Source organism: Heteronotia binoei, chromosome 21 (assembly GCF_032191835.1).
Source record: "Heteronotia binoei isolate CCM8104 ecotype False Entrance Well chromosome 21, APGP_CSIRO_Hbin_v1, whole genome shotgun sequence".
Lineage (NCBI taxonomy): Eukaryota > Metazoa > Chordata > Lepidosauria > Squamata > Gekkonidae > Heteronotia > Heteronotia binoei.
Window position 1 is genome coordinate 48263849 of NC_083243.1, and position 22741 is coordinate 48286589.

Below are 22741 nucleotides of genomic sequence, written 5' to 3' on the forward strand. Positions count from 1 at the left end.
GGAGCACCTTCTTTTGGGGCTCAGAGAATTGGCCCCCCTATTCTAATGTATTTGAAACTGGGGCAAGGGGCTGAGGAGAGGCACCAGATGCACCAGATGCTATGCTGAAAATTTGGTGCCTGTACATCAAAAACCAGCCCCCCTCGAGCCCCAGATACTCATAGATTGATTATCCATTATACCCTATAGAGTATAATGGAGTGCCCAGCAGACATCCCTCCCCTTTCTGATAACCCTGTGGGAGGGAAGGCCTCCAAACTAGAGGATCCCTTGCCCCCAACTGGGGATTGGCAATCCTACTACAAACCTAGTCTCAAAGGAACAGGACACCACAATCTTTAAACCGCTCATTGGAAAAGACATACTTTATTATTAAAGCAACAGAGACAGGAAATGGGCATGGCTGTGAAGTAGTTAAGAAAAGTAGTGGAAGAAAGAACATGGGGGAGAAAGTTCAGAGAAGGTCCAACTCTCTGGCATTTAGAGGAGCAGGAAAGTGGCCAAGGTCTGTACAAACTGAGGCAGCAAAGCCAGTCGAGGGGCAAGGATGAATGAATTCCTGGGAGACAGCCACAGGGTTCACCACCTGGTGCAGTGCAGGAGAAACTTCCTGAGGTCTATACATGGATGTAAAGGTGCTAAAAACCCTCTCAGCAAAAGAAACAAAACTGCTCAGGAACAGAACAAGAGACTGGGCCTGGGAGTAACAGGGAAAAGTACTGAGAGACCAGATGATTTTTTTCCTGAGGAGGGCAAATAATGCTACAGGTGAGATACTGTTCTAAGTGAGAGAGACTTCTTTGCCACCAGTATATCAAACCTATGGTTTCTGTGGGAGGAAAGGTGGATGGGATCCCCTTGAGGAAGTGGACTCCAAGACAGGAAAAACCAATTCCCAAAATATTGCGGTAAACTCTCATTTGCAGTAAATATTTGCAGATAATACTGCAGCAAAGGAGAGCTTTTTTCCCCCTGGGTTGTATTCATGGAAAACTAGCTACTTGTTTGGGCTCAGCTCTTGCTTTGCATTGCTGGTCTGGGTCTTCCTAACCAGTAAGAAAACACTAATAAGGATGGAATGTCATAGACTGATAGAAAATGCAAGGACATCATCTTTAACAATAAAGATTATGGTTCTGGTTTTCCGAAGCTTAATGAGCCTTGAACTTAAAATTAATGCCTTCCTTTTAAATTCGACCTCTAGTCTTCCTTCTTTCCTGCCCCCGCAAATGCACGTCGCTGATGTACAAGTGTGTGAGATGTAATTGGATACTTTGTAAAAGTACTTGTTTGGTGCCCAATTGCTTTCCCCATTTTCTCGCCTTTGTACTCTGAGCTACAGAGTTCAGTCCTCAGAGTTTTAGAGTCCCCCCCCCCCCCCCCCCGCCCATCCCACCAGACTGGTTTCATCTTAATTCCATCTTGATTGACAGTTCTCAGCAAGGCACTAGTTCTATCTCTTTGCACATTTAATTAATAACCACTGGTCTTCCCATTTACAAGATTTACAGTTCTAATAAGTGCAGGTCTTTGCATATAGACTACAGATGAGAGCCAGTAGAGTGGCTAGAGGGGCAGACAACCTGAACCCCCCCCCCCCCAGTCAGAAAGATATTTGCTAGATGACCTTCAGCCAGTTTTAGGAATATGCAGGAACCAGATTATGAATGAAAGTTAGTGATGAATTTTTTTGTCAATCTGTGGTTAGCGAACTGAAGTTTATGGCAGGTCAACTGGCATGAACTTTCAAGCAGTTTGTGGTAGTTTGTGAATGATAAATTTACAGACAGACTGTCCCTGCTCAATTAAAATGTTTACCAAACCTCAAAGCAATGGGGAGGGGTGGAATTTTCCAGTCTTGGAAGGGTCAATAGGGGTCCTCCAAAGCCTAACAGGCACTGCTGGCTGCCAATAACAGAGTTCCCATTTTGCTCTACAGGATCAGAATTCTATATATACTCTCAGCTCAGCTCTGTATCCTTTCATCTGTTTGGTGTTGGCAGTTAGACAGAGAGGCAGGGAACTTGTTAAAAGCAGAGTACGTTCATTTACTCCTGATTGCTCATGCTGAGCAGAGGGGCTTAGTAACTGGCTGCCTCAGCTAAGGGCCACATTTATACCCTCCCACTCCTCCTGATTGTGAACACCTCTGTGTGCTATAAGAGCAAGCACCTCAAGGGCATTGTCTGCTTAGCACACATGCTTCACCTGATGGTGAAGGATATTCTGGGCCTGGGGAACACAGTCAAGGCCACCTGGGACACTGACACCCTTGAGATGTGGTCCTTGCTTGAAACCTGCTGGTGCCTGTACACCCACTTCTCACACAGCATCAAGTCCACCCATCAGCTGCATAAGAGGCACAAGGAGGGGGATGAACCTGAACACCAGCTCATTGTACACTTACCCACCTACTGGAATCATGTATGTCATGATTGCATGTTTGGTGGAGGAGAAGAACATGGCGCAGGATGTCATCTCCTCCAAGACCATCCTGCATGAGGAAGAGGGGCTCAGCATCAGCTCTAATGGATAGCTGACCCTCTCCCAAACAGTGCGTGTCCTCCAGCCCTTTCAAGACACTACTAATGTGTTCTGTGCCCATACTAGGGCAACTCATCCCCCTGATTCATGGGCTGGACTGGGCTCTGGCCTCCACACTGCAGCCGGGCCCTGAGGGGACGGTTGTTCTCCCATGTACTCCCAGACTTGGCAGAGAGGCTGCAGATGGGCATTACTAACAGGTCGCATCCTGTCTGCAAGGAATGGGAGTACAAGATAGCATGTATCCATGACCTCTGGATAAAAGGCAGCATTGCTCTTCAAAATGCAGAGTTCATGCAATGGAAGTGTGAGCCCTGCAAATAAATGTGGAGGCTACAGGCCAACAGACATGGCCATAAGGAACAGTGGTTAGAAGAAGCTGGAGAGGAGGAGGAAGAGGAGGAGGAGCTGCAGCCCAACACCTCTGCCTCATAGAGCCCAACCAGGGAGAAGCCCTACTACTGGTAGTCAGCTTGTTCTTTTGACCCTACTAACCTCCCTGGATTGTTGCAAGGGCAAAATGATGGCTGGAGAGAATCATGTATGTTGCTTTGGACTCCATGGAGGAAGGATAGGATACAAATTCCCTCAATTCTGTCCCAGCTCATTTTCTCTGACTGTTATTTATTATTTTATTTTTATGTTACAAATTTTATATCCTATCATTCTGCCCTCACAATGATCACCAAGGTGGCTAACAAAGTAAAGCATGAGTAATAAAATAATTTTATAAAACCATTAAAGAACACCCACCCCAATCCCTAAACATTATTGGGAAAAAAACAGCTAAAATTACAGAAAGACATTAAAAAACCCCAACAATTAAAACATCGGTCAGGAAAGAAGGATGCCAAACAAAACCAAAAAGTCTTTACCTCCTGGCAGATGACAACAGAAAGGGATAGGGCGAGCCTCCGATATGCCAACACAGGGCTAGTTTTGAAGGCCCTTCTCTTTTTCTTCTCCTCTGGGTTGCAGAGGAGTGCAAATGAGGAACTAGGGCCAGCGCGTGGGAGTTGGCAAACTAAGTGATTGCCCCCTCCCTGCTCACACTGTCCTTAAGCCTCCTGCTCATTTTTTTCTTGGCTCTGAGGGATTGGAGGAGCTCCTCCAATTCCTCAGAGCCAAGAAAGAATGGCGTTTTCCTTTACCAGCATCCTCTGAGGGTGCTGGGGAAGCAAAGGGCTGAGTGTTCTTTTGGCTCTGAGGGATCGGAGGAGTTCCCCCAATCCTTCAGAGCTGAAAAGTGGTGTTTCCCTTCCCTAGCATCCTCAAGAGGAGCCCTCCATGCAAACAGGGCCATCTGGCCCCATTCTTGACTTTACACTGCAGGAAGGTCGAGCGGAAGGGCGTTTGCACAGAGGGCTTCTCAAGCAGAGCCCTCCGCGCAAATTGGGCCATCTGGCCCCACTTGGCCTTCTTGTGCTGCGGGAAAGCTAAGCGGGGGGGGGGGGCATTTGGGGCTGATTTGGGTCAGCACTGGGGCCTGATTTGGGCCAGTGCTGGCGGTCCTCCCCCACTGGAGACCGGGGAGTGGAGCCTTGCCTGGGACAGCAAAACCCCCAGTCCTGGCCCTGTGAGGAACCCCTTTTTGCTAACCTTTTGCATCCCAAAAACATTTGTATACAAATTCTAAGCTATTAGAGTGATTCCTCAGTGGAACAGGCTTCCTTGAGAGGTGGTGGGCTCTCCTTCCTTGGAGGTTTTTAAACAGAGGCTAGATGGCCATCTGACAGCAATGAAGATCCTGTGAATTTAGGGGGAGGTATTTGTGGGTTTCCTGCATTGTGCAGGGGGTTGGACTAGATGACCCTGGAGGTCCCTTCCAACTCTATGATTCTAAGCTTTTTGACCTACTGAGGGCTATTTGGAGAATGGTTCCTTTCCTTTCTGTTTCCAGAAGAGTACCTCTGCACACCTCTCTAGTGCAGAAGAGGAATGTCTTCCAAGCAAGCTGTCTGTGTGCAGAGAAACCAAGCAAGTAGGTACTTGTGAAGTAGTGTCTATTTTATTTAGATTTCTGTGATGCAGAGAAGCACAGCAGCATTTGCCTGTCTCATAGAACCTCTTTGAAACTAGCCTCCAGATGTACCAACCTCATTCCCGAAATATTATTAAAAATGTTTTCAATACACAGTTTTGAAAAGATTATTGCTATACGTTTGCTTCTATAGCGATTTGTGGATGCAATTTTTCTAGGATAATTAAATGTTGAGGTTGATGAAGCACACACCTGTGGGACTAAATGCCACAGTGTTTGTTGCCTGTACAAACAGTATGGGGGGGGGAGGAATGGGGGAACCCCCCCCCAAAAAAGGTGAGAACCTCTGTTCTCCCCATGTATTGGGTTTCAGTCTGAAGTCTGAGATTCAGTTGTGAATTGCATCTTCACTGAATTTCACTATAATCTTTAATAGAAACCCATAATATGTGAAGAAACAGAAAACTGCATAATTTGAGGTAACTCAAGATTTTAACAGTTATGGTAATTCACAGCCGGTCCCTTGGGAAGGCTACAGCTAAGTAAATGGGCTGTTCATAGAAGGATGAAACCTATACAAAGGTGGTGGGGAGAACATGCCTGCTATGAATTATAATGCTTTCTAAAGAATACTGAGCATCTATTGGAGACTGTTAGCTCTTTGGGAATATTAATGCATGGTCCTATAAAAGGGAAGTAAGCCACAGATTGTTGGTAATGGTTCATAAATATTAAATTTCCAGTAGCTTTTAGTGTGGTATTTGGTACCGAGACTTCAGAGTTCATATCTTTAGGGTTCTAAATATGTGCTGAAAGGGTTGATTCAGGAATAGATTGTTAATTTGAGTCTGAATACATTGAATGAATATGCTCCCCATCCATCCTCCAGAAGAACTCTCTGCATATATAAGTGTAGATGATTCCCTACTGACTATTCTATACAGATTAACAGCCTGATCATTTCTGTTTCTCTCTACCCCACTCCACCCCATAATTATTAAAGAATACCTTTCCACTATTCTATAGACTTGGAGGGGGAGGACCCTCAGAATCAAACAGGAGAGAAGGATCTGCTAGTACCAGACTAAGAGCTACAGATTTCCCTTCTACCCCATCCTAAGGGTTTAAGGTGGCTAACAGAATATTAAAATAAGAAGCTAAACACAATGAAGTAAAAATATCCGATGACCCTCACTGTATATTGCATTCAATTACAATTTCCATGTCTGCCCAGTTTTACCCATTGAAAACCAGCCCAAACAAGGTAACGTTTCACTGTTTCTGGGAATTGTTCAGACTTGGTCTGAAAGCCTAGAGCCATGTTAACAGGGTTGCCAATACTGAGTTTGGAAGTTTCCTTCAAGAGAACAAACTGGTCTCTATAATCTGGAGATCAGTTGTAATCCCAGGGAGAATGCCAGGCACCTCTTGGAGATGGCCAACTCTTTGGGTTTAGTATGGTAGCTATTAATTCTGCTTTATGCAGGATAGTCTAAGACAGATTTTGCACTCACCTTACTCCGCCCTCATGTCCGTCTTCACCACACGGCATCCTCCCGATTTCCCACTATTTGCGTCGGGGCTGCAGCAAACCTTGCGGGTTTTGCACAGCAAATGGAAACTGGTTTTTACCAGTTTCCGTTTGCTGCAGCCCCGGTGCAAATAGTGGGAAATCGGGAGGATGCCACGTGGAGAAGACGGACGTGAGGGTGGAGTAAGGTGAGTGTGAAATTGGTCCTAGTTAATGTTTATCTGCCCTCTGTCCAGACACTATGTATCTAATTTCTGGTCAGTTATGGATACTCAATCTTTCTTCCATGCTGGAAACAGAGCAGTCAAACCTCTTTGCTCTCTCCCATAACCCAATGTCAACTGCCATGGATGGTTAGGTTAGGCTACACTTCACTTCAAGGTTTTCACTACAGACTGATAGGTCTACACTACAGTTCTGGGGGTAAAACGTCTTAATCCAGGAGGGTAGTCCTGTTGTTGATACTAAATATTATGAAAGGATACAGAGGAGGAGATGAGACAGTTTCTGATCAAGCTGTTTAAGACCAGTTTATATATATCACAAATAAACTGGCAATTGAAGAAAAGTTTCACACAGAAATAATTCTTCCTTCCAACTAACTCTTTTACTGAAACAAACAGCAATGATTGTCTAAAGGGAAAACCCCACGCAAAAGAACTTGCCTCTTTGAAATTCTAGAAATGTCTGATGGAACTTTAAAAAGTATATTTCGTCTATATTTCCTCACTAAGTTATTCTCTGTGCCATTTATCCTTTTCCCAACTTTATATTACTTTAGAATGAGCTTATGGGAGAAAGGATGGGGGAAAACTGAACTGAAAAGTATTTCAACTCTGAGTTATGGAAGAACATGACAATCAGTCCGTTTATAGTAAGAAATGGTCTCCAAACTGCCAGCACCATAAATTAGAGACCTGCAGTTTTAAATTCTCATAGTGTTTTAAAAGGCAATTTATCTTTATCAGCCTCTCCTGCATGGTACTAGAATGTATGATGTTCTTATCTAGGTAGGCAATTATCCAGAAAAGTCTCCTTTCCAATTATCCAGAAAAGTCTCCTTCTTGGGCCTTCAGAAAAGTGAGACTACTATTTTTCCTTCTCATGTGCAGTTATCTCCCCTACAGTTCCTATATTTCCTTTTAATCCTTTCATAGCTATCCCCTCAGATATTCTGAAAGAGAAAAGAGCAGGAAAAACCTACTCTGACATATTATATATGAGGCACATCCCATGATTTTCTCCTCCAACAATGTCTTCACCCAACATTTACTTACATGGAGTCAGAGAGGTCATTGGCTGTCATGGGAATGATGGGCTGAAATATAAAGTGGTTCTGCATTTAAAAGACCAAGTTTTTAGATCTGGACATCAGAAACAAACTGGAGTTTGCTTGTTGCATGCCCAGTAACTCGGCAAAACATGGTTTAATCTTGGTTTGAAGTCAAATGTCACAAGAAACAACAACAACAAAACCCCTACAAAGTCTTCAACTATAGCATGAAAGTGTGGGAATGTTGCTTCATGCTGTTCATGAACAATCTCTGGTTAGTTTGTGCTGTCTGAATGCAACCCACATGCTGTATACTATACATGAACACATGAAGTTGTCTTATACTGAAACAGACTATTGGTCCATCAAGATCAGTATTGTTGCTGTGACCTGGATAGCCCAGGCAAACCCAGTCTCGTCAGATCTCAGAAGCTAAGCAGGGTCAACTCTGGCAAATACTTGGATGGGAGACCTCCTTGGAATACCAGAAGTCAGGAAGACAGAGGCAGGCTTTATTCAGCCAAGTAGGGACATGCCCCCAGTAGGAGTATGTCACCAGAGGTTGCCATGACTTCCAGGTGTATGCACACACACACATGTACACAAGAAATACAAAGAAGAAGAAGAAGAAGAAGAAGAAGAGAGATCTGTATTGTCTACCCAGACTGAAGCAGCTCTCCAGGGTCATAAACACAGGTCTTTCACAAATCTCCTTAATTCCAAGCATCTTGGTTAAAAGGATCAGGTAGCAGATTCCAAGAAGATGCTCTAGCACTGAGTCATGGCCCCATGCATACATTCCCCAAAACCTTTGTCACAAACCCTCATGACAAACTAATTTCATCAGTGATTTTCCTATGATCATCTTAGTCACATGAGTAAGCCAATAAATCACATGGGAGTGTTTCACGAGGACAAGGCCTCTAGGCATAGAGAACGGGTCATAGGGGGAGTGAGGGTTAGCTATGAATTTCCTGCATTGCGCAGGGGGTTGGATTAAATGAACTCTGGAGTCCCTTCCAGCTCTATGTTTCTATGTTAACTATTTAAATATAAGACTGGTTGACATGGTAAATTTCAATTCTAGTTGTGGCTATGTTTAAAGTACTGAACCACTTTAAATTCTTTGAAAATAACAATGCTCTTTGCAGGATAGTCAATATTAGGGTTGCCAGGTCCCCCTGGGCCACTGGCAGTGGATGAGGAATGGGGTTGCCAGATCCAGGTTGAGAAACATCTGGCAATTTGCGGATCGAACCTGAGGACAGGCTCCTCCACGGGATACAATGTCATAGAGTCTACCCTCCAAAGCATCCATTTTCTCCAGGGGAATTGACTGCTGTAGCCTAGTGATGAGCTGTAATTCCAGGCATCCCCAGGTCCCATTGCTGGCATTCCTATAATCTAGTAAAAAATGCTTTGGGGCTGTTTCCAAACAATGCTTGAAAGGTCTACAGGCTCTTTAATTGCACATTTCTATTTACAAGATTCAGAAACTGATACAGCAGACTCTAGCGTTCCAATTTAAATTATCAAAATTGCTTGTCTATGCAATGCATGATGGAATATTTGTAGAATTATTCCCTTAGTCATGGGCCAATGTGAAATGGACTTCATGGCTGCCAACTCTTTGCAAATTATAAAAATTCAACTTGCCAAAACTTGGGTGGTTGAAAAGTTCATTACTCAATAGGGCTCTTTTTAGAGAATCTTGTCTCACATTGATGCCATGTATATTGTGCTTGCAAAAACCTTTGTACCTTGGGATGAACCAATCCATTGAGGCTGTCCAACCATGCAGTCCTCAGCAGTTAACACCTGTTGAAGACCATTGACTTCAATTGGCACACTGCATTTTTGGACAGTCAATCAAGACCATGGCTTTGTTGAAATCCCACTACCAAATTACTCTGTTAGAATTACAGAGGAAATATGACACAGCGAATTTTCTACACTTCTTCCAAGTGCCATAACATTTAGTGGATCATGAATTGATTGTACAATGCAGTCCTAAGCAGAGCTATATCCTTCTAAATCCACTGGAGTTAATGGGCTTAGAAGGATGCAGCTCTGTTTAGGAATGCACTGCCAGAAACTGAATGAAACTGCACTTTTACAGTGCCATTCAAAGCAGAGTTACTCCTTTCTAAGACCACTTAATTCAACCTACTCTTCATTGTATTGTCTGCTACTTTGGTTTGCAAACATGAAAACAAATTATGAAGGAAGGGTATAGTTACTAGTAAAAAAACCAGAAGATCTATTTATTGTCTGTGATTTCACCAGTTCTTCCTTTAGCAGTGTTGACCTCTTAAACTGTTTTATTTAACCAGTCCACTGTGCTATTTCAATCAGTTAGTCAACCAGCCTCAATGCATTAGCAGAAGATGTTCAGTGACTGCAGAAGGGAGGGGAAGGGCATCCTGGCCATTTATCCTGGGCCACAGATCCAAAAGCTACTGACAGGCTGTCCAGGCTTCCCCACCAGAACACTAGCAGCCCAGCTTCTATCAGATATAATGTCTGGTCTCATTACAACACTCTCAGACACAACTCCCATTCCTATCTTTTTCCTCCACTCACCTTTCCTTGTATGTCTTTTCTTTGTAGTCTGTAACCTCTGACACGTGATCAATGTGTGCTGCTCTGGGATACATATTTTTAAAAGTGGGACACGACGTAGGGATATAGTTCTTGCCTCTTCTTTCTCAATCTTCCTTTCCTCACCCCACTTGCTAAGTGTTCTGTTTACAGTTCTGTACCAGTTTAGTCTGGAAGTGCCTTACTGTACAGTGTATTGTCTGATGAAGTGTGTTTCTAGCATATGAAAGCTTACATTCTGAATAAAACTTTGTTGGTCTTAAAGGTGAAACTTGACTCTTGCTTCGTTCTACTGCTTCAGACTAACACAGCTGCCCACCTGGATCTATCTGTACAGTGTATTGCTTGCCTTATGGGAAGAAGGGAGAGAGGGCCTTGCAAGAGGCTGGACTGGGATAAGGGAAGTCTGCAAGCCTTGAAGAACTCCATAGGATTAGGATCTGGCTTTGTTAAATTTAATGGATCTTTTCCAGTTGAAATTGGGGACATACAGGCTGCTAACAGACAGGCAGTTTGGGGTGGTTGGGAGGTGTCCCAAATTGGGCCAGCTGGAAAAGAGCCATCCCGAAGCCTTCATATGCTCCCCAGCAAAATGCATGCATCCCATCTGCAAGGCAGCTGGGCGCCTCCAGACACGGAGGTGCCACAGAAGCCATACCACTCTCCCCCCTCCCCCCAACAAGTTAAGCACTCATGCACTCGGGTGCTCCCGACAGGTTTTTTTGGACGGGAGGGAGCCGGAAGCGGCTTGGTTTCACAGGCCAGGGCGCTTCACTTGTACCCTTGCCACTTCCCTTGCCACTCTTTGGAGGCTGGAGGACAGGGTGGGGACAGGATGAAGACAGGCAGCAGATGTTACCATTTAGAAGGATTTTTTGGGGTCAATTTCAGAGGCATCTCTGAGTCGGCCCAAAGTTCCGTTCTGTAATCACCCACAAATTCCCAAAAAAGAACACAGTTGTGAGAAGGGAAGGAAGGCTGGGAGGAACATAGCTGCAATTGTAACATCTGAGCTGTGCCTCTGCTTGTTTCTTTTATCTCCAGCAATAGCTATTATTTTGAAGAAAAATAGGTGGCGGAGCTCATCCAGGGAAAAATAGGTGGTGGAGCTCATCTAGCTGCACTTACTATTCAATGGACAAGGTGGGAAGGAGAAGGGGGAACCGTCAGATAGGTTCAGGAGCTGTGCTCCTGTGAGCTCCTGCTGAATTCAAGGCCTGATTATGATTATCATATTGCCTTGTGTGTAGTGTAGCCAGGAGATCCTAAGATTTTTCTGGCAGCCAGAAACATTATGTACCACTAGATGTTAAGCTAGACTTATTTTTAAAAGAGGCATTTCACAGGTGGTTTGCCACTGCCTGCCACTGTGTCATGCCCCTGCTATCCCTTGGAGGTTGCCCTTCCAAATATTAACTAAGTTTGGGTGTGGCCAGAAGAGTGAACCCTGGGTGTGGCCAAAGAGCAAGAACTAAACAGCCATTTGCTCTTAGCCGTTTACCTCATGTTCTGTCACCTAAAACAAGCCTACCCATTTGATCCAGGATTGGCCCAAGATACAATTCTTTGTTTGGTTTGTTTTATTTAAATTGTATTTACTGTATTTTTATACTGTTGTAAGGTGCTTTGGGTCCCTCTGGGGAGCAAAGCAAGGAATAAATATTCTAAGTCAATAAGTAATTGTAATTCCCTAAAAGGTAGCCGTCCCTAGGAGAAATAAAAAGACCAGTTATTTATAATCCAAGATACCTGTGATCCTGTGAGCTTTATACCATGGGGGTTGCAGCCCTTCCTTCCTGTGTTTCAACCCATTTTCAATTATGAAAGCTACACAACTCTTAAGGCTGCTGACTCATTTTGGCTGTACTCCACAACAAAGTACTTCAAAGGATTTTCCCTCACCTTCCATAAAAAAATGACAGGACTCCTCCAAAGTGTGCCAATTGTGGGTTGCAGTCTGTTCACTCTCTGCAGAATCAGATTATACCCAAAGGCTTCCAAACATGACCAATGTGGTTGCTCAAAAACTACATACATCTCTTTTGCACACCATGCTTCTACCTGAACAAGGGACACTGAACACAATACCTGATTTGCCAACACAATGAACATGAATTCAGCTTCCTTACACTGAACCAGAGTCAGTTCACATCTGCTCTTCACTCCTGCAGATGAAACTGTGAATGTTTGTTTACTGCTCACCAATTCACTAAAGTAGTTCCTGTTTTTAAAGGGTAAGGTTAGTGGCTGGTTTAAGGGAAGGGGTTCCCATTCAGACATTTACCTGAAGGATAATGTTCATTCACTGGCCAGCCGTCCACCTGAAGTGTTGCATTGCCACCGTTTCGTGTAAAGCGCACAACATGGTATTTGCCGTCATTCACAGGGGTGCTCTCTTCTTTGATGGAGATATCTACAGTGCCAATGTTGAAGACCACACCAATCTTGCCTTGCTCCTGCATAGAAACAAACAAGACAAGAAGTCTTGAAACCAGCACAGTCAAGGGGACCTGGAAAGAAATCTATGGATTACTCAAAACATGTACATATGTATTTAGGGAAGACCTTCACTGATTGGTCATTATTGAAGTGAGAAATTGTGACTTCCCCAGAGTCACCCACTGACATTCATGACTGAGCATTCAATTAGATTTAACTTAAATCCAGATCCACCTGTCCAAAGCCAGTGCTATATCTGCTGCCCATTCCTTATTTAACTTGGGCAGAAAAAACAGAAACAGAAAATATGGGAATCATAGAACTGTGCCAATTGTGATTTTAAAAAATGGGATGGAAATAATCTATATACTATTAGCCACATGTGAGTCCCCATCTGAAGAAAGCTAAATTTATGCAATGGCTCAAGAGATTTTTCTGCACTCTTGGGGCACTCTCCAGGTGTGCAGAAAAATCTTAAAACAAAAATAAAATAGATAAGGGTGGTTAAATCCCTCAGAATTAAAACTGCATTGTCAACACACTTAAGGAAACTACTCCATTGGGTTGCCACAGTGGAAGAGGATGCTGGCTGCTGCCCTGGGCCCAGTGATGGTGGGCAGTGGCAACCACTGCAGACCCAGCGGTGGAGGACACTGGCAGCTACTACAGGCCCAGCTGCAGCAGAGGGTGATGGCAGCAGCTGCAGGCCCAGACGCTGTGGCGGTGGGTGCTGTCAGCCACTGAGGGCCCAGCATCAAGAAATGAGGATGCCAGAGAGGTTGCTCTGGGAGGCTATACCATCCTGGAAATGATGCTTTAGTCAAGCTTTGAAGTTGTGATGGTGCCTGAGAGAAAATAAATTGCTTTTCCCTATGGACTTACAACACAGAATTCTGAATAGTTTTGGTAGTCTTTTGCTACCTTGGATATCCAGTGGGTTCACTGATGAAGGTTGTCGAAATGAGAACTGTACCTGGGATTTCTCGTGTGAACTGAATGTGAACTATACATTTGAGGAGAACTGACCCTCCAGAATCCTTGCCTTGATTTCTGGCATATGCAAATTATGAAGGCTACTCTTCATTGTGAATTTTCATTGTATACACTTTGACTTCTGGATTAATGCAGTTTGTAGCATAGGCATTATAATTGTACACATCGTGTAAAGTTAAATTTAGAGTAGCTATGTCTTTTGCATATATTACTGTTATGAATTTTTTGAAATTTTTTTAACATATGGATTGACTTATTGAGTGCTGTTACAGTAATTTTTCTTGTGAGTCTGGGCCTGAGTACAGCAGTGGATGCTGGCAGCCACTTCAGTTTCAAACATTGCAGCAGCAGATGCCAGTGACGATGGTGGACATTGGCTGCCAGGCTGAGTATTGGGTAGTGGGGCCAGGAGCCTTTCTGACTTAGCAATGGGGGGCGGGATATGGGATTTCTCCCCCAGGAGTATCACAGGCCTTCCCCCTGTTCTCTTAGATTTTTCAAAGGAGAATTATGGCTGTTGTGTCCCACAGACTATGAACGGTATAGTTTAATGGCAGGGCATTGCAGGTTTAGTTCAATGGCAGGTCATTCAGGTTGTTGTGTGAGAGAACAGTGTTATTAACTGAAGTTCATAGGCACATATGTATGTTGGATTTCATTAGGGCAGAATTTAATAAACTCAGAGGCATGATAAGAATTTTTCCACGGGCAAAACTGCTGGAAAGGAAAGGAACAAGTGAAGGGTGGGCTCTCCTAAAACAAGAGCTCGTGCAAGTTCAAGCCATTTCTTTGGTAGGGAATCCAAGAAGCCAATGTGGATGAGCAGAGAATTCTGTGATGTGCTGAGGGAGAAAAAAGAAATGTTCAAGAAATGGAGGCAAGAACATATATCTAAGAAGAGTACTGTAAGTCAGCCATCAGAGAGGCCAAAGCTCACAGTAAGCTAAAGCTGGCCAGGGAGCCTGACTTCAACAAGAAAATCTTTTTTTCAGATATGTAAGGAGCAAACGTAAAATAAAAGAGGTGATGGGCCCAACGTTGGAGGAAAATGGGGAAAATCTGACAGAGGACAGAGAGAAAACAGAAAGGCTTACTGTCTATTTTGCCTCAGTTTTTTACCCTGAAGAACAAACTCATTCAGAGATGGTAGCAGGCAAAGCATGGCTGCTGGCTGACATGGCCAGAGGTAGTTGAGAAGCATCTGGGTGCAATGAATGAGTACAAATCCCCTGGGCCAGATGGTACACTCCCAAGAGTGCTCACAGAACATTCTAGAGAGCTTGCAGAGCTTTTGTCCATCATCTTCCAGACCGCTTGGAGGATGGGAGACATACCACAAGACTGGAGAAAGGCAGATGTTAACCCAATTTTCAAAAAGGAAGGAGGTATGACCCAGGAAACAACAGGCTAGTCAGTCTGATCTCTTTCCCAGGGAAGATACTGAGCAGATTTCAAAGGGAGCATCTAAAGTACAACTTGTTGATCCAGGAGGTCAGAATGGATTTGTCCCCAACAGACCCTGCCAGACCAATCTTTTTCGATCAAGTGAGAAGTTTACTGGATTAAGGGAATGCTGTTGATGCTGTTTACCTGTATTTCATAAGCCTTTTGACGAGGTTCCCCATGATGTTTTGATGGCTAATCTAGAGGACTGTGGACTATAGGATAATTAGGTGGATAGGGAATTGGTTGGAGACTCAAAGAGTAGTTGTCAGTGGCATTTCATCTGAATGGAGGGAGATGTCCAGTAGGTGCCACAGGACCAGACGTGGTACTTTTCAATATTTTAATAAATGATCTGGATGAGGGTATGGAGAGGCTACTCATTAAATTTGCAGATGACACCAAATTGGGAGGAGCAGCAAACACACCAGAAGATAGAGGTAAAATTCAACAAGATTTCAACACACTGGAAAAGTGGGTGGATGTGAACAAGATGCAATTTAACAAGGATAAGTGCCAAGTTCTACATATGGGTAACAAAAATGTGGAATACACATACTGCATGGGGGATAAACTTCTGGGAAGCTGTGTGTGTGAACAAGACCTTGTGGTACAGGTGGACCAAAAATTAAATATGAGCAGCCAGTGTGATGCAGCTGCAAAAAAGACTAATGCAATCTTGGGGCATATCAACAGAGGCATAACATCCCAGTCACAAGATGCCATAGTCCTGCTGTACACTGCATTGGTCAAGCTGCACCTGGTGTTTTGTGTGCAGTTTTGGAGGCCTCACTTCAAGAAGGATGGGGACAGAATGGAGCGGGTGAAAAGGAGAGCAACAATGATCAGGGGCCTGAATGGAGGGAGATGAAGGATGATCAGGGGCGTGGAGACGAAGCCCTATGAAGAAAGGCTGAAGGACTTGGGAATGTTCAGTCTAGAGAAGAGGAGGCTGAGGGGGGACATGATTGCACTCTTTAAGTATTTGAAAGGCTGTCATTTAGAGGAGGGCAGGGAGCTGTTCCTGTTGGCAGCAGAGGAGAGGAATCACAATCATGGGTTTAAATTAAGAGTGGGAAGGTACCGGCTGGATGTTAGGAAAAACTTTTTTTTACAGTAAGTGCTGTTCAACAGTGGAATCAACTACTGAGGGAGGTGGTAAGTTGAATCACCCCAGCCTGAGATTGCTACCCATTGCCACTTTATATTTTCAGTGTCCATTCCTTAAGAATAATAAAGCATTATTTTTATCATATGGTGCCTTTTAAACTGATAACATTTAGCACCTCATGATGTCATAGGTTTGGATCCAGACGAAATTGGCAGTTTCCACCAATTCCCCCTTCCCATGGAGCTCCCTTGCCTGCCATTCCTCAGGGGCCCCCTATCCCTCAGGATCAGCATTTTCTGGGCTGCAGTAAGAAGGGGAAGGCAAGAAAGTGTCGTTCTGCCACTGGAAAAAGTAGTCAGGAGCCAACCCATAATTGTTGACAGAAATTCTCTTATTCCTCTTTACCCAGTTTCTTCCTGAAATCCAACAATCCGTTTCATGTCATCTTCTTAGTAAACTAGGGCTGATTGCAGACCGGCACTTTGGGCCAACTCAGAGATGCCTCTGAAGTCGGCCCAAATGATCCCTCCACACAGAAACATCTGCCGGGCATCCCCAGCCCACACTCACCCCGTCCTTCTGGCCGCTCCACCCGGCTCGAAAAGCAACCACTTTGGAAGTGGTCACAAATGCTTGAGCCGGCCGGTAGTCGCCTCCACACTGTCCGGAAGGGGAGGGGCACAAGTGAGAAAGCTTGGTGATGTGGAACTTCCAAGCCACCCAAAACTGTTTCCGGGGTTGTTTTTTTTTAAGAACCCAATGAGAGCACTCCTGCGCATCAATGCTTCCCCTGAGGGGGATCAAAAAGGACTGGAGGCGGGCAGCTTGCAGTGAGTGTGTGGAGGCTCCCGAACGGCTCTTTTTGCACTGGTCCGATTGGGGATGCCTCCCAGCCACCCCAAAATGCCCATCTGTTCTCAGACTAGAAGTTTGCTTTTAATCAGCTGCATTTTTATTGAACAGGCATTTGAAGAGAGGAGAGGCAGGAAATGAAGTTCTGCAACATTTTAGATGCTCAGAAGCAAAGACTGTCTTCCCAAACGCTCCTATCTTCCTGGTAAAGAACCCTGCAGAAACTTCTGTAAGGGCTGAAGTTACAAAAAGAGTGCATTGATTTCTTTATAAAATGAAATCTCTATTTTTTTAAAAAAAAAATAGAACAAGGAGAAGAAGAGGAATCAATGGCTGTAAAAAAGTGAACTTTAGAAAAAGAAATTCTCCTCCCCATAACAATGTACCAATGACTCAGAGGTGGGGGGAGCTTGTTGCTCACTCCTGTCTACAAAGCAAGGGACTGGAAGGTGGAAATATGTGGTGGAAGGGATTTGGATTAGTGATTCACAACTTGTGAAAGCTGTAATAAAATATAGTTGTGTTGGACGGAGATCAAAAGTGTCTTAGATTGCCAGGATTTGCATAATCTTTTTATAAAAATTAGGTTGAGAATAGAAATGACTGAAAGATAAGATTGAGCCTGGAAATGAGCATCTACTTCATGATCTCAAACAAACTGGGCTTGATTTCCTCCCCTCCACTCCTCCACCCATAGTTCCTTCTTCCATTCAAAAGCCCCCAAGCATCAAATAAAACAATATCAAATTGAACAGCAATGTTGCGACGGCCAGCTTGGACAGTCAGAATAGCTTACGTGAGTGCCAACAGAAAACTGGGGAAACAAGAAAAGAAGAAGATAACAACAAAGACATTGGATTTATATCCCACCCTCCACTCCGAATCTCAGTGTTTCAAAGTGGCTCACAATTGCCTTTATCTTCCTCCTCCACAACAAACACCCTGTGAGGTGGGTGGGGCTGAGAGAGCTCTCACAGCCGCTGCCCTTTCAAGGACAACCTCTGCCAGAGTTATGGATGACCCAAGGCCATTCCAGCAGGTGCAAGTGGAGGAGTGGGGAATCAAACCTGGCTCTCCCAGATAAGAGTCCGCACACTTAACCACTACACCAAACTGGCTCAAGGGAATGTGCACAGAAAAGCTAAGGCTGCTAGGCTCCCATGAGTGAATCCATATGCCCAGATGCATACTAAATTGGTGGTTTGATGCTATGTAGAATCCTACCTATAAATCCAAGACTGTAAGACCAAAAGTCATCTGATAAGCTTCTGAACAGAAATCTGAACCCAGGTCTTCCTAGTCCAGTAATCTACCCAGACACAATACACTATACACCACTGTAACATACATACTGTCTTAGACACAACTCCCTGTGTTTGAGATCTCTGTTCACACATATCTGTATGTGCTTTCTAACATCCTTATCACCTAAGGAAGAAAACAGGCTCTCTCTCTCTTTTGCTTTCTCAGCCTCCTCTTTTCCTTAAAATATGTACTGCTGTTCCCACAAACATGGTCCTTCTCAGCAATCCAGAAGTCTTATAATAAAAGTGCTATATATTTTTTTCCTCTCAAACTTCCATAGTGTTGAAAATGTGTACCACTCTATTAGCTAAGTTGCATATTCTCTCTTTCTGAAGTCTGGGGTTAACATGCTCAGTATTGCAACATCGAGAGCTAGTTTGGTGTAGTGGTTAAGTGCACAGACTCTTTTCCTGGAGTACCAGGTCTGATTACCCACTCCTCCACTTGCAGCTGCTGGAATGGCCTTGGGTCAGCCATAGCTATTTCAGAGCTGTCCTTGAAAGGGCAGTTCCTGTAACAGCTCTCACAGCCCCACCTTCCTCACAGGGTGTCTGTTATGGGGGCGGGGGGGAGTTAAAGGAGATGGTAAACCACTCTGAAATTCAGAGTGAAGGGTGGGGTATAAATCCAATATCATCATCATCTTTTTCTCCGCCTCCTCTAGATGGTTCAGCAGCAAAAATTGCTATTCAACACTATGTTGAATAGTTTATGTGAACTTTTGTCCCTCTGAAGCTCAGCTGAATCCCTCCATCTATTGATTTGGAAGAGTCAAAAGATTTAGGCCCTTTGCCTTCGGGGTCTTCCTGAGCAGATGCCTAATTAAATGTAGTCTAAAGAAGGTCAGGAATGCAGAACTTAGATAAACATTTTAGCTACTTTTGGAGACCGTGGAAGAGCAGCAAAACCTACCTGAAAAGAGGCAAAATTGGAGGGGAATGATGAGCTCTGGCCATGTCTTTCATCAACAACTGATCAGCATCACCAGCAGCAACATTACAGCAATGATACCTGCAGTGAGCTCCCAGCACTTCTATTATTTATAAATTAGGATTAAAAAAAAATGTAGCTTCATCTCCCTGCTTCTGTTTGGATTCTACAACAGCTGTGAAACCTTTGCTTCCAGTCCCGGAACTCATTTCCAAGAGCAGAAGCTGAGCGAACAGCTTGATCGCCTTGATCCCAGAAACAAAAACAATCTCAGCAGCCATGCCTCAGCCAATCCTCTTCTCCCAAGTAAATCCCTTCCTGCCGTATTCATCCTTCATCAGCATAAACACATTGCAAGTTGATAAACTTTGACAGAAAAAGGATACCCAAATGCACTGAAGGTCAGATAATACTAAGATTTTAAAAAGAGGTTCTCAAAACAGCTGGGAAAATCCCTACAGGTGAGCAAAATATTTATATTACCAATTGCAAGATTTCACCCCACCCCCCAAAAAAGCTTAAGTTATAGCAGTCAAAAATCAAATGCATGTACTACATGAAACTGTCATTGTGACACAGTGGATGAGAACTTTAAGCTTATTGGATACATGCAATTATGCTATACCAAATGGTAACAGTCAGAGCAACCGATAGCATATTAATCACAGCCATGTATGATCTGACATGAAATACTTAGGATATGCTGGGGGGGGAGGTGGAAATCATTTGAGACTTCTCATCTCTGAATGGGTTAGAGTGATGAACCAAGGAAGGACTGCGGGTTTTGGGCTCAAATGCCACCTTAGCCATGTGTAGCTCACTGGCTGAGCTTGACATTTGCTCGTGCCTTCTATACATGACATTATGCATGCTGAAATGAACATGCATAGAAAGGAAGCAGGCAGGAGTGCACTGGCTCCATCCCCTGATACGTGAGGCCTCATTTTGAGAACAGTGGATGTGAATAGGAAGTTTTATGCACAGGCTCTTGTCTTCATGATCAGGAACATGGCGATGACAACTACATTCAAAGGCCTTCTGTTCACAAACCAGCAATCATGAGTTGCTGGGTGTTTGCTCTATGGTCACTTATATCCCTGTTAGAAACATCATGCATAGAGACCTAGAGTTATAACAAAGATAAAATGAGATGGGTAAGCATATATTATTTCCTGGATTCTTTGAAGGAAACTCTTTCACTGATAAATCTTTAGCTGTAAGGACTGCCACCAGAGTTTCAGGTAGCCATCTGACTAGTGCCGTGTGAAATACCCCAGAGGAATTTGAGATTCCAGGTTTCCCTCAAAACTCCTCAAAGGTTTCACCTGAGGGAATTCCTCTGAAGTTGCCTTGAATAGCTCTTCAGACAAAAATTTGGTAATAATCTCAGGATGTCACTGTTTTTTACAAAAAATATTTCTTCTTTTGACAATCCTTGAGGATTTAATTTGAGAAGGACCCTCCCATTTCACACAGAATTCCATTAAGGTGCATTTTTATGGCAGCTATGAAATCAGTTATCTGTTAACATAAAGCTTGCTACAGGGCAAGTTTTGCTCAATTGATAAATCATTTACTGCACAGTTACTCCAGTCTAAAATCCCACTTCATCTACTGAAATCAAGGGGCTTAGACTGCAGTAACTGCATAGGGATATGCTGTCAGATGTTTCTGCTCTCCATGATACAGCAACATTGTTCTCCATGAACTGAGACTTGCTTTCTCCACCTCAGTCATAAGAAAGAACGAAATATCCATGCTGTATAATATTTTTTACAAAAAGAGTTAGAGCCCTAAATCTGTCTTTTGCATTTCTAGCAGTTTAGGTAAGTCTCTTCAAACTATAATCTTTACTACAGCCAAATTCTATTGCAGTCACACATTCTGAGAATAAAATATCTCTGGATTTCCTGGTAACCAGCCTTCATGTCATATGGCAGGTAATCAGAGGGGTTGTGTCGGCCTTCTGCAGTAACTTCTTCTAAGGCTGAGAGCTATCATTCCTGGCTATTGGGTTTCCAATCCTCCCAGCTTAGCCATATATTCTCTGAGCAAATATTTTAGTTTAAGCTCCCCATTTATATTATGAATGAGCTAACTCATAGGGTTGTCATTCCAGTGCTTGAATGAGGACAGTACATACTTTGTAAACTAGGTGCTGAGTTGCATGGTCAGCTAAATTACATGCAGCAGTTCTTGCTAGACAGCATCACTTCAGAATGCAAATAGGAGAAGGAGTCACATGTGGAATGTGTTGCCTTGAGTCCAAGGACATAAGGTGAGCTAGAAATGCTTTAAATAAATGTGAATAATGTAAGCATTTTCCCATGCATGAGAACTCCGATGAATACAGAAATGCAAGGGAGAAAAAACAACAACTAACTGCAACCCTCTATGATATGTTGGGCATTTCTTATACAAACTTGCAGTTCTTCCCATTTGGTGTTTGAAGCGCTACTGTACAGCAAGACTTGCTCACCTAATTCTGTTAATAACATAGGACAACTCTTAGAGATTGCTCACTTTCTTGCGTGCCAGGGACAGTCACACTGCTGTCTGAGCAATGTGCCACAGCACTTCCCACTGGAAGTGATGTCTGTACTAGGGTTGCCAGATAACTGGTGGGGAGGTGGGGGGACCTACTGGCAACAGGGAGAACGAGGGCTTTTTTTGTGGCAGAAACTCCTTTGCATATTAGGCCACACAGCCCTGATGTAGCCAATCCTTCTGGAGTTTACAGTAAGCCTTGTACTAAGAGCCCTGTAAGCTCTTAGAGGATTGGCCACATCACAGGGGTCTGGCCTAATATGCAAAGGAGTTCCTGCTACAAAAAAAGCCCTGGGGAGAACTACACCAGTGTCTCAGTGTCATCACTGTGGTGACATCTCTTCCAGCACACATCTGAAGTTATGTCATCATGTTGCCAGCAACATGCTTGTATTTGTATCTGGACAAAAACTTTATAGTAGAAACCATTTTTACCAGAGTTTTTGCCCAAATACCGGAGCTTCCCTGCATCACCGGCAATGTGATGATGTCACTTCCAGTGTGTGCCAGAATCCTGGTATAGACCACCACACTGCTGGTAGGTCCTTCTGCTGGCCAGCTGATTGGTGGCATGGGGGTGAGGCCAGGGCATTCCCCATCCCCACTGGGGGGATGGCAACCTCTACATGTCATGCCAATGTTCTAGGATAAATCATAGATTTTGAGCAAATCCTGGAGAGTGGGAATGACATGATGATGTCCTTTTCAGTTTTGTACCAGAAGTGAATTGATGCTGGCAAGCTCTCCTCTAATATTTCCCCCATTGGCCTGAGAAGCAGCAGTGGGGGGCATTTCCAAGAAATCTCCTGCCAGACAGGGAGACTTGACCACCCTTACTCTCATATACAGCTACACACAATGGGTAGACAACCAAGTGACAGGCAGGTAGACTAAGAGCTTGGTGGTTCAGAAGAACACCCAGATGGCCTCTAAGGCAGATTTTCCTTTGAGCAGAAATGCACAGGAGTGCAATTTCAGCTAGTTTGGCGAGGGCTCTGACTCAAAAAGAGGGAAGGCACTAAGCAGCCACATGCTCCCAGACTGTGTGATCCATCCTTTCTGCCACTTCCAGCCTCCAATGGGCTTGTGAAGAGAGCGAAAGATATAGTGCTGCTCATGAGTGCCCCCTCCCAGGAGAAGATGAGCCTACCACTGCCTGTTCCAACGCACATGACTCTCTCTCTCTCTGGC

General features: G+C 44.0%; 1 protein-coding gene across 29 annotated transcripts in view; it reads right to left on the bottom strand.

Moving 5' to 3' along the window:
- Nucleotides 1-22741, bottom strand: part of NRXN3 (neurexin 3) — a 1739678-nt gene that overhangs the window by 259576 nt on the left and 1457361 nt on the right. For all 29 annotated transcript variants that reach the window (XM_060262987.1, XM_060262986.1, XM_060262972.1 and 26 more), the window contains one exon: nt 12215-12386. In XM_060262987.1, the coding sequence (XP_060118970.1) occupies nt 12215-12386 (172 nt within the window). The remainder of the gene's footprint in view (nt 1-12214; nt 12387-22741) is intronic.